At 46.3% G+C, this 12414-nt stretch overlaps 2 protein-coding genes across 7 annotated transcripts in view; both read right to left on the bottom strand.

The window, feature by feature from the left end:
- Positions 1-1228: 1228 nt before the first annotated feature.
- angel2 (angel homolog 2 (Drosophila)) lies at positions 1229-7178 on the bottom strand. Of its 3 annotated transcripts, none has more exons than XM_019259127.2 (9): positions 7012-7178; positions 3936-4867; positions 3648-3868; positions 3475-3544; positions 2965-3395; positions 2759-2885; positions 2619-2688; positions 2367-2497; positions 1229-2256 (listed from the first exon to the last, which is right to left on the bottom strand). In XM_019259127.2, the coding sequence occupies exons 2-9, from the start codon at positions 4858-4860 to the stop codon at positions 2084-2086; spliced, it is 2148 nt and encodes a 715-aa protein (XP_019114672.1). In that variant the 5' UTR covers positions 4861-4867; positions 7012-7178; the 3' UTR covers positions 1229-2083. The 3 variants fall into 3 exon arrangements, with proteins under 3 accessions (XP_019114672.1, XP_019114670.1, XP_019114671.1); XM_019259125.2 differs by lacking the exon at positions 7012-7178 and adding an exon at positions 6134-6323; XM_019259126.2 differs by lacking the exon at positions 7012-7178 and adding an exon at positions 6144-6323.
- Positions 7179-7918: 740 nt separating this feature from the next.
- Positions 7919-12414, bottom strand: part of galnt14 (UDP-N-acetyl-alpha-D-galactosamine:polypeptide N-acetylgalactosaminyltransferase 14 (GalNAc-T14)) — a 137107-nt gene continuing 132611 nt past the window's right edge. For all 4 annotated transcript variants that reach the window (XM_027284511.1, XM_027284510.1, XM_027284512.1 and 1 more), the window contains one exon: positions 7919-9375. In XM_027284511.1, the coding sequence (XP_027140312.1) occupies positions 9217-9375 (159 nt within the window). In that variant the 3' untranslated portion in view covers positions 7919-9216. The remainder of the gene's footprint in view (positions 9376-12414) is intronic.

Here is a 12414-nt window from a genome sequence, read left to right as displayed (position 1 = left end):
GTGTGTGTGTGTGTCTCTATTGTGTCAAACAAGCCGGTGACCGAGCTGTCAAGGTGAGACGGCTTGAAGCCGGCAGAGCTTCTGCTTCGTCCTTCAGGCGACCACGGTTCTAATTGTTTTCATAAATCATCTCTGTGGGGGGCTGATGGACAAAAACTCATTTTCTGGCTCGCGCTGTGTTAAAAAGAAAAAACAAACAAACAACACGACCACAGGAGAGTTCATCTGCTTTAAATCCTCCTTCACTGCCTCGACGGATGTGCGACGAGTTCTTTAAGAACAGACGACAAAAGGCTTTGCTGGGATTATCTCTCTGAGCTGACAGACTGAGCGAGCGTCGCCTAACAGCAGCTGTAGCAGCTCAAAGAAAGTAAAAAAAAAAACTTAACACACAAGATCCTGTTTGTGCTTTAAGTCGTGTTCTGCTGCACCTGTAACCACACCCACCAGTGATGTCACAGCGTCCTGGAGTACACCTGTATATCACCTGAGCGGACGTCCACCTTCTACAAAGACATGAAGCCCCAGACAACAGCTGTGACTCTTTAACTGTCCCACATGGCTCTGACTCAGTCACTATGAATCAGCTGCTCTGAGGAAACCTGCAGCATCATCAGGTGAGCGGAGAAGAATCAGAGATGTGACAGCTGACCCTGAAGCAGCATCGAGTGTTCAGCATGTCCCACAGTCTTCAGCTCTGTAAAGAGTCAGGACGCTGCTGCCATCTAGTGCTCATGAACCAAACAACCTCATCGCGTTTCCTCTGAGTTTGTTGGGACGCGGCCAAGAAATCTGATGAGCAGTGAAACCGCACGAGGAGCTGACGGCAGATCGCTGCAGCTCTGATTAGAAATGATTCCTGTCTGAAATCAGGCGAAACAAAGAGTGTGGTTTTAGTTCCTCTGAGGATTTTACTCTCTAGTTAACCGGCCCCCGTGGTCCACTCTGCTGGTCGGCTATAAGAACAGACGTGAAGCCTATTGAGATCCAGCCCAGCGTCCTGCTGCTGCTGCAGAGTGATGCACAGAATACCAAGAGGTGTGAGCCCGAGGTGAACGGTGCAACCATCTGTCTCCATCACAACACACAAACATAAATCTATACATTATGCACGAGCGGGGTCTGACTGTGAGGAACAATGAACGGTGTCCTGTGTGAGTCCAAAGACGAACGAAGCGAGCCGACAGAACGAACGTGAAACAAACGAAGCCAAACTTAAATGTGTAGAAACACAGAGTTCTTTATTTACAGTCAATATGAACAATCAGTCAGTTCCCAGTATGTTAGAAAAATATATTTACACTCCACGTTATGAGTCTGAAATTATAACACGACATCTTTGAGTTTCTTTTCTCACAGCACCGAGTTTGTCAAAAGAAAACTGTGACATGAGCAGCGTCTTTAAATTTAAAAACTATTTTATTGTTCATGATGAATAATCAGCCTGTGAGATCATTCATCTCATTACAGGGTCAACTTTGAAACTAGTGCAAGGAAAATTAATTACATAACCAATTAACCGTTCGAAAGCCCCGCCCCTTTCTGCCGTGTGCTCCAATCACAGTCGAGCAAACCTCGACACGCTGCGTCCGAGCTGCTCTTTGTTGAAAATATATTTTAAAGATCAAAGTGGGACTTCTTTTTTTCTTCATCTGGCGTTTCACGCAGATTTAAAAAAATAAGAAACATTCATAATTTGTAATATTTAAATATTTCAAGTAGCTTCACTCGTTAACTTCAAGTACACTTTAAAAAACACGTTTAAAATCTGTGGCTTCAACATCAGCAGCAGGGGAACCATAAAAAAAACAGATCAAACCTTTGTTCATGTTTGAACACAGACGCAGATCTTCAGTTACCGAGAACTCGTTAAGAGGATTAAAATTAACTTTAAAACTAAAGTTCAACTTTGACGGCAGCAAACTGAGAAGAAGAAGAAAGTTTTGTTCCCTGCTGAGAAATTAAATGTTAAATATTTTTACCTTCACAGCTGTTTGATGGAAAACTGAACTGAACTTTTATCCAAAAACATTTTTAATTATTTTACGTGTGCCGCTCTGATTGGCTGTGGCCGACTCCCGGGTCAGTGCCAGAAGCGGAAGCGAGCGAGGAGCGGCAGGTGATCGGACGAGTGACAGCGACTGGGCAGGCCGCCGACGTCCTCCAGCTCCGACTGGCCGACCAATGAGAGCCGGCACAGCAGGTGGAGGCCGCCCCGCCGCCGCCCACCAGGAAGTGAAGAAGGTGTGATGAGTTCTTTTAGAAAAGGAGGAAGAAGAAGAAGACAGAGAGGATGAGTGTGACGAGGTGAACGACTGAAGAGTGAATAAGTGTGTGTGTGTGTGTGTGTGTGTGTGTGTCAGTACCGGGAGTGTACAGGATGTAATCCACGGTCATGGCGGTGCGTGAGTGACAGGTGGTGATCTCAGGTCTCCCATCAGGCATCAGGTGGTGCTGGTAGGACGAGTGCAGCTTCAGGCTGTGCTCTATCCTCCACCTGAAGACACACACACACACACACACACACACACACACACACACACATATATATATAAACAAACGGGTTCAGAACTTTTTAGGAGGAACGAAGGAAGAGGAGGAGCAGAGAGCGAGCTCACCTGCTGACAGCGAAGGCGGCTTTTGTGGCGAGATCTTCCACGGTGAGGTTCGAGATCGCTCCTTCGACGGCTGAGAGACAAAGAGGACAGAGATGAAGCTCCGCCTCTAAAGGTGCCGGGACTCAAACAAACAAGCGTACCTGTGGGGCTGCTGGGCGAGGACTCTGTGGGTTTGTCCGTGTACTGACACCGCTGGTCGATTCCCAAACTGTGAGGCCAGATCGGGGCCGTGAGGAGCCGCTGACCTTTGTTCTCCTGTCCGGACACCTGCAGACACACATCACAGCGCCGACGCTCACACGCTGTCGCCAACATTCACACACTCTGATCGAGTTCTTCATCTCACCGCGCCGATCTGCAGCCCTCTGTAGTCCAGGCAGCCCGTGGTCAGAAATCTGTACAGCGGACTCCACGGCGTCGAGTTAAAGTCCCCGCACAGCACCACCGGACTGGCCGACCCATCCGGGAGGCGGGACAGCCGGTTGATCTCGGCGAACAGGATCGCCAGCTGCGCCAGTTTGATGTCGCCGCGCCGCGGGTTGTACAGGAGGTGAGTGTTGGCCACGCAGATGAAGGCGGAGGGATCCGAGCGGCCCGCGGCGTCGTTCGGTCGCAGCAGCACGACCAATCCGACGTTGTCCCGGTCGAGGAGGGCGTCGCCGGGGCGGAAGTATTCGACGGGATTGGAGGAGAGCAGCGACAGGCGGGAGGATTTGAAGACGACGGCACAACCGTCGGGTTTCTTCCCTGTCCGCTTCTTGTACTCGCACTGGTAACCTGACACACGAGCAAACATTCATGATTCATCGTTTCATAGTTTGAATACTTTCCATCATATTACGTCATGAGGACACACCGAGCGCCTGCAGAGCAGGTTTGATCTGGTCTTCATAGTGGTCCTGCTGGACTTCCTGCAGACAGAGGATCTAGAAAACAAAACAAAGAGTTAAACGACAATCACATGCTCGTGCGTCCACAGATTTTTGTCCACATGGTGCTTCAGAAGCCGCCTCAAGCCTCCACACTCACGTCAGCGCTGTGCTGCCGGATCTCGGACAGCAGGCTGGGCAGCCGGTGCTTCCAGTCCAGGACGCCGGGCTCGCAGTGTCGGTACAGGTAGGCGTTGTCCTGCAGCAGCTCCTGGGACAGGATGTTGTAGGACATCACGGAGAAGTCGAACGGCGTGCCGTGCCCTGGCGGCCGGACGTCAGCGCCGCAGACGCGCGGGGACTCCCAGTGTCTCTGGAGAGCTGAGGAGGGAGAACGTCTGAGAACACTGACTCAGATTTAACGGTCGACTTTAGAGACTGAACGTACCTTTCACCGGTTTAACGGGCAGGAAGGTTCCCGGTGGAGGAGGCTGGCTGTCGGCTCCGGCTACCTGCCACGGGTTTGGGGGATGAGTGGAGGTCCAAGGCTGCGAGGGAAGCCCCGTCCGCTGCCCTTCATCACCGCTTCTGTCCCTGAACTGCCCCTCTGGTGCTTTCGCGTCCCTCCCGCGCTCTGCCTGCTCCTCTCTCTTGTTGAACCAAGGGTTCGGTTTGTGCCAGGGAACTTTATCCTGCTCAGGGTTTGACCCGGGGGTTTGAGTCCTGGACCGTGGAGGCCCTCCGTGCTGATGCACTCCCCTCTCTTGATCTGGACCGGCGCTGTCTCTCCGCTGCCTGTCTTTATCAGTTCTTGTCCTCTCTCCGTCTTTGTCTCTGCTGTCCTTTCTGACACAGTTTCCAGTCTCTCTGCTCCCTCCACCTCGACTTCCGTCTTTGTGGTGGTGCGACGGTCGGTGGCAGCCGTCTCTGCTTGAGCTGGAGTGATGCTGCTCCCTCTTGGAGCCTCCTGTCGCCCCCTCTGCTCCTCCTCCTCTGCGTCCTTCCCTTTCTTCAGCGCTCCTCTTCTCCTCTGTGCTCTTCCTCCGTTTGTACGGAGGCCCTCTGTCTCTGCCGGGCTGCTCCATCATGAGGCCGGCAGAGGTGGAGAACGAACACCGACCACCGCCCGCGTTGATGCTTCGAGGGTGTGACGTCCTACCAGGAAAGACCCGACGAGCTGCTGGGCGGGAGTGAGGGAGTCCAGGAGGCCAGGGGGGAAATCCCCGCACTGACCACCATGGGTGAGGAGCAGGGACGTGTGGGAGGTGAGACGAGGACGAAGAGGAGGTGCTGCTCCTGCTCCTGAAGCCGGCCCTGCAGAGCGCAGGACGGCCGCGGGGGAGGAAGGAGGAGCTCACCTGGCGGAAGAACATGTGGCGGCTGCAGGTAGAAGAAGAAACAATTCATCTTTTATATCACTGCAAGTCAAGGCTTTTATTTTACTGTTACTGGCTTTATTTACCTGTGATTGATACATGTGTATATAGTGTTAAACTGTATATCTTACAGGTGTACAGCGTTAAAGTTTTTTCTTGTTATGTTTTTGTTTGTCACTCTCTATCTCACTGACCGTTTGGGAGCTGCTGTAACAAAAACTATTTCCCTGCTGGGATTAATAAAGTCTGATGATTCTGATTCTAGTCGCGGATCAACTGAAAATAAATCAGCATCTTCCAGGTACAGAGAGCAAAAACACAAACAGAGGAAGCAGCAGATGAAGAAGATCGAGCACGTCTTATGTTCACAGAGTGTTAGACACTTTAGGTGAATCCATAAACGCTGTAATATGTTTTTATTGTGTCTGCTAACTCTGCTGCAGAACATCAAATGTAATCGTTTATGTTTCATACTGAACATGATCCCATTAAAGAAATGAATGAATGAAACTTCACTTCCCAGAGACAAAGAGACAAAGTGACAAAAAGACAAAGTGACAAAAAGACAAAGTGACAGAGAGACAAAGTGACAAAAAGACAAAGTGACAGAGAGACAAAGTGACAGAGAGACAAAGTGACAAACTGACAAAAAGACAAAGTGACAGAGAGACAAAGTGACAGAGAGACAAAGTGAAAAAAGAGACAAAGTGACAAAAAGACAAAGTGACAAAAAGACAAAGAGACAAAGTGACAGAGAGACAAAGTGACAAAGAGAGAAAAAGACAAAGAGACAAAGTGACAAAAAGACAAAGTGACAGAGAGACAAAGTGACAGAGAGACAAAGTGACAAAGAGACAAAGTGACAGAGAGACAAAGTGACAATCTGTCACTGCTGCTTTCAGTCTCACTGAAACAGATCCAGACTAAAAAACATCAAGAGACTCTTAAAAACACTAAAAACACAGTTTAACGTTTGTGGAAGCTTCATTTAGATTAAAAAATACAAAACAAAACAAATAAAGAAGCTACATTAGCTGCTAAACATTAAACATTTAAAACATTTAAGACCAAAACTTTACACACACGAAGCCAAGAACAAGATGACAACATGATAAATATCATAATAAATAAATAAATATCATAATAAATAACGTGAGAAACAGAAATAACAGTAATAAACAGAAGAGACAGACACACGTTAGCTCTGTTAGCTCCTGTAAATCAGCTGATCTCTTCTTATTATCGTTTAAACTTCGATCAGCTGACTCACAGTGACTTACTTCTGTCCGGGGATGAAGGACTCATCGTTCACGTGTGAGCTCGAACACGAACAAACATCATTAAATCAGATTTTAACAGGTTTTTTCAGGTTTTGTCGAAATGTTTGAGGCGGTTTGAGCAACAACAAACTGCAGGCAACCGTGCTGCCTTCACGTACTCAACCAAAGCTCGTATTTCCCAACTCTACACCAAAGAAAGGTGCTTCAAACTGTAAACCACACACCTGCAGTTTAATGTTTATAGTATTAGTTACAGTATTATTTTAAATAACAGCGTGTGAGACTTGGACAGAGTGAAGAAGAGGAGGAACATGTTAGATACACAGCGAAGTTCATGATAAACGGCGCTAATGTTTGTTTATTCCCGCGCTGGACAGCCTGCTACTGCTAAAAACAACAAAAACAACAAAAACAAAAACACATCCGGTCCCACGTTTTGTTATTTTATTGTGAAATCAAAAAGAAATGTCGATTTTTATTGATTTATCGATTATAATCGAGATAATCGTAATAATTCCAACATTTACGTGAGCGCTTAAACGCAACACGTCGCCTCGCTTCTCCCGCTCCTCCCGCTGGGAGTTGTAGTCTTTACGGGCCTGTTACCTCAAGAGACGATGCAGTGAGCGAACTACAGTGACGCTAGTGCGGCGGGGAAAGAGGTCCGACTGGAAACGTGGCTGCTGACTAGATATAAAAAAATATATTTTTTAATCGAGAGATTTGTCACGTTCTTACAGATAAACACGCAGCGTCATTAATTAATAATTAATCGGTTTAATTGAACAACATAACAGGTTGGATTAAACACGAGTATCGACACGTTTTATCGGAGCTGTGGAAAGAATAAAAAGGTCATTGTACTCACGTGAACAGCCTCTCGGTAAAGACTGACAGCCGGTGTCGGTACAGACCGGTGATGTCAGATTCTTCTAATAATAATAATCGATACGTTTAAAGCGGATCGATTATTCCCTGTGTGGTTAAAGAGGAGCAGCGTGTGTGTGTGTGTGCAGCGCCTCTCAGCATAAACAATGACACACACACACACACACACACACACACACACACACACCTCTCTCTCTTTTCTTAATTGTTTGTTTTAATCTTTATTATCTTAATAAAATGTGCTCATTTGCATACACCTCCTCAAACGTCTTGTTTTTTTGTGTTGACATATTAAAGGTTAAATGTTTTTACAGAGAATTTATTTTTATCAAAAATTTCAGCAGCCATTAAAAAACAACAACATGTTTTTATGAATCAAATGTATAAATCAGAAACAAACCTTCAGGTCATAGACAGACTTGTAGGTTTGTGACTCGTGCTAAATAGAAAAAAATCTATTTTTCATCACGTGCACTAGACTGTGTGTGTCTGACTTCACAGCCGTGTGAGTTATTCTACAATATCACAACACAAAGGAGACAAATCCATATTTATATCTTGACTTTTAGTTTATTGATTTCAGAAAAACGTGTGTGTGTGTGTGTTATAAAACTTTTGTTTCAGGAGTCGGACAGGATAGAAAATGATGCCGTGGAAGAAGAAACACAGACTCCATCTTCTGAAAAACTCACTGATGATGTTGGGAAGTTTAGAGACTTTGAACTTTTTTAGCTGTGCAGTTATTCTGAGTTTGTTTTGACTCTGTTGGAATTTGAAAAACCAAAGTAGACCGTCACATGACCAGAGGGTCACACAGCAGCTGCAGTGTGTCCTGTGTGTGTGTGTCCTGTGTGTGTCCTGTGTGTGTGTGTCCTGTGTGTGTCCTGTGTGTGTGTGTCCTGTGTGTGTGTGTCCTGTGTGTGTGTCCTGTGTGTGTGTGTCCTGTCAAGGTGCTCAGAAACAACAGAATGTGTGAATCCTCCAAACCTGCAATAGAAACATGAAAGATGCCAGCAAGCGTCACGAGGCTGATGGACTGACTGAGTTTGAAGTGAACGTGGACGAAGAAGAACAACCAGAACTCTCACATGCACGGCAGCTCTTCACAGGGCGTGCAGTGTGAAGCAGCTGATCCACCCCCAAAACATCCGACTGGATTGTTGGACTTATTGGACTGGAGACGTGCTGCAAACATGCTGAGCGTCTCTGTGTGCAGCTGTAGCCCTTTTCTGTCTGTGTTTCTACAAATCTACAAAACTCCGGGCTCCTCACAAACTATTAATATATACACCCTTCTTCTTCTGCGATCAGTTGCTAGTCAAGTATGAAGTATAGTCAAAAGTTTTACGGGAAAATAAAAGCTTGTATAATCAACGTACAGCAAACTAAATGTCTGATGCCCTTTGCAAACTTCAGATCATTTTAAGAGCTTTACAGAAGGAATCAGAGCAAAGACTGGATCTTTGTTTGGTGCAGAGTGATCGGGAGGTTTGACTGCAGAATGAAATGTTCAGATTTGTGTTTTTTACCGTGACAGGTCAGAGGTTGGTCAGCTGGGTTCAAACTCAGTGTAAATCAGGATTATGTGCTTTTTATCAAGTCATAGGTAACGAGTCTTGAACTTTAGAGACAAAACAGATTCTGTTCATGCAAAAAAAACAACGTGTCTGTTTCTAAGAAGCTTTGATCTGGAGAGTTCCTGGCTGGATCTCGACCATCCTGGATGTTTCTACTACAGTAAAGACAGCAATGTTTCACCAAGTAAAGTAGAAGCTCGGGTTGTGCTTGGTTTTAATTCCCACATTCTTGAAAACAGACACTTTCATTGCAAAAGATTACAAGACACATTCTTTGATATTTTTTTTTTTCCTCAAGCAAAAGTTTGTGTCCAGCTCAAATCTTGGACAGGCCGGGTTTTAAGGTGCACTTGGTTCGACTCCAAACAGCCTCAAACGTTTAATCGGACGTTTCCGATGCGTCTCTTCCTTTAGCAATGTTTCTTCTCACGTCTGAAAGTCTTTAGAAGCGTCGGGCTGCTCTCAGCGCAGCTCCACACGACGTGCTCATGCATCTTCACTGTGTCACAGCAGCTCTCTGCCCGGGTCTCTGAGGCTGTGAACGGGTGACGGGGCAGGTTTTTATTTCTTATTCTTTGGGGGGAGGTGACAGGTCACAGGGTTAGAGGTCAGGAGAAGGGGACCTCCCACCTTTGTGTGTACGCGCTCAGTTCACAGGGGCTGATGACCAGCATTCGAGCTGAGTCCATCCCGTCCAGAGCCATCTCCGAGTCCAGGCAGAACCGAGACACCAGGTGCTCCAAGTGAGTCCCCGACTTCTGCCACCGCTGGAGGAGAGGAACCACAAAGAGACGTGAGACAGAGAGGACATCACACGCTGACTCATGACATCACACACTGACTCATGACATCACACGCTGACTCATGACATCACACACTGACTCATGACATCACACGCTGAGTCATGACATCACACACTGACTCGTGACATCACACGCTGACTCATGACATCACACACTGACTCATGACATCGCACGCTGACTCATGACATCGCACGCTGACTCATGACATCACACGCTGACTCATGACATCACACACTGACTCATGACATCACACGCTGAGTCATGACATCACACGCTGAGTCATGACATCACACACTGACTCATGACATCATACACTGAGTCATGACATCGCACTGACTCATGACATCACACACTGAGTCATGACATCACACACTGACTCATGACATCACACACTGAGTCATGACATCACACACTGAGTCATGACATCACACGCTGACTCATGACATCACACACTGACTCGTGACATCACACGCTGACTCGTGACATCACACGCTGACTCGTGACATCACACACTGACTCATGACATCACACCCAGCAACACGGCTCATAAAACCTGCTGGAAGATCTTACTACGTTCACCTAAATATATACATAAATATAATATCCGGCTCACATTTAGTCTCTAACTTTCTGAATACTGCAGCATTCACAGCAGTAATTAAAGTATTTTTTTTATCGAGGAGCTGCTTGGAGGATCTGATTAACGCTGAAACCTGCAGTCAGCCGACACGCCTCTGAAAAGGTTTTCAGCGTGACCGAGGTGAAGCTGAACTCACAATGACATTTAATGTCACAGCTCCGTGCGCACAGAGAAAGGACAGAATGTCTCTGCTGTTAACTGCAGCTTCAGGCTTCTTCTTTCTGTCTGTTTGGAAACTTATGATATACGTTATTTTATTTATTTCACTCGAGTCTTTTTCCTGAGTCTGTACAGCTGAAGTGGTGAATGAAAGTTTATTTATTTTTATTATTATATTTTTTATGCCTTTTTTATCGATAGGAAAGGGGCAGAGAGAGGGGAATGACACGCAGCAAAGGCCGTCCGATGCGGGACTCGAACCGGAGCCGGCTGCAGCGAGGACTATAGCCTCTACACACGGGGCGGCCGCGTTAACCACTACCGACCGCCCAACAACAGCTTTAAAATAAACCAGAATTTTTCCTTTAAGTAACCAAGACAACGTGTATAATTAATAATCAACCACAGCTCTCGTTAGAGTTAATTATAGAACCGAACTGTACAATAAATATGAAACAGACTTATTTAATTAACAGCCTGCTCGTTAATTAAAAAGGTTGAATGCATCCACATGAATCTACAGTAAGTCTGTTAGTGTCTGACTAAATATTCTGACTGAATATTTCACGTTAATTTAATAAAGTGCACCGTGAACACACTGACTGATCGTCTCTGAACTCTGCCGTGTGACTGCTGTCTGTCCGCACTAGATGGAGCCGTCTCACGACTTTTCACCTGAAGTCGGAGGCTCTCTAACCAAACACACACACTTCAAAGTGTGTGTGTTTGGCTGTGTGTGTGTGTGTGTGTGTGTGCATTATTCATAGCTGGATTCTTTAGCTGGAAAAACAAAGCGGCAGATATGATCAGACATGAAAAAAGGCTTTTATCCAGCTGTGGGAGCACAGAGCGACAGACAAAGGAGAGCAACACGAAGACAATCAGAGTGTGTGTGTGTGTGTGTGTGTGTGTGTGTGTGTGTGTGTGGCCTCTGAAGCGTATCGCTGTCACGTATCTTGATCTCGTAAGGCCTTGTAACAACCACACACACACACAGACACACACAGCCTTTGTTTTGCAGAGTTGCATTGTGGGTGTGTTGTTGTCAGGATGTCACGCTCGTCACGGCGCAGCGTCGGCCACAGAGCTTTTAATTGGAAAAAAAAAAAAAAAGACGGAGGGATAATTAAAAGTAAATCAATTAGTATTCACCTCATTACTGACTGCTGCAGCAGTGCTGCTGTCGGTCTGCGAGAGTCACACACACACACACACACACACACACACACACACACACACACACACACACACACACTCTTTACATTCGGGGTGACAGAGGAGTTAGAGTCTCCCAGCATGCACCGGGGTCAGGCTCAGGTCATCCTCACCTGAAACCAGCTCCTCTGGAGAGTTTGAGGATTTTAAATTTCCTCAGCACGTCTTAGTTTTTTACTCGTCACTGTTTCAAACTGTCGGACGTCTGGGAGTCATAAACTGTTTTTTGTCGATGTTTTTGTTGACTCCTTCATGTTTCATGTTTCTCGTGCTCTTTCTGGTGCCAGTGATCAGTCTGGAACCAGAAAGGAACTAAAATGAGCATCGAGGGAAACTAATATTATTTTATGATACGTCGTGCTGTAGTGGACGTGATAGAAAGACCTCACTAGGCAGCTCAACTCGCAAGATCAGTGGTTCGACCAATCAGCATCCTTTAACGAACTAGTCGCCGTTACAGAAGAGCTACGGACGAAGTTAAATACTGTTTGTGAACAATAGCTAGTGTGGAACAGATCACTGACAGAAGAGTGAAGAACGTTACTGAAGCTTTTACTGATGTTTCCACTCCTGGCTTCAACTGGCTTGAAGAAGTGAAGCTGCAGTTCAGCCAGACATGTCCAAATGTCCAACTTCACAGCAGAAATAAACATGTTTACAGCCTGGTACAAAAAACAGTTTTGGTCTCTGTAGCTAATTTCCCCGTTCATGACAACTGTACTGAGGGTGAATTTATATACAACTCACCTGTTCACATTATATTAAGGCTTAAAGTTATGCAGGATTAAGAGCGTGGACGCTTTAAATGACAGGTGGGTGTGGTCACAGGTGGCCTCTGCTGCGTTCTCTGTTTGGCCTGTGTGTCTCTGCTGCAGTGAGTGTAACAGAGAGCAGCAGGTCTGAATATTTGTGTCTCCTCTCATAATTTGACATGGTGCTCTGTGGTGCCATGTTGTTGACATTGCTGGTCCCAGATCTGTCTGATCATG

Source organism: Larimichthys crocea, chromosome XI (genome assembly GCF_000972845.2).
Source record: "Larimichthys crocea isolate SSNF chromosome XI, L_crocea_2.0, whole genome shotgun sequence".
NCBI classification, from domain to species: Eukaryota; Metazoa; Chordata; class Actinopteri; family Sciaenidae; genus Larimichthys; species Larimichthys crocea.
Note: the sequence above shows the minus strand (reverse complement) of the source record. Positions and strands in the feature narration are given on the sequence as shown.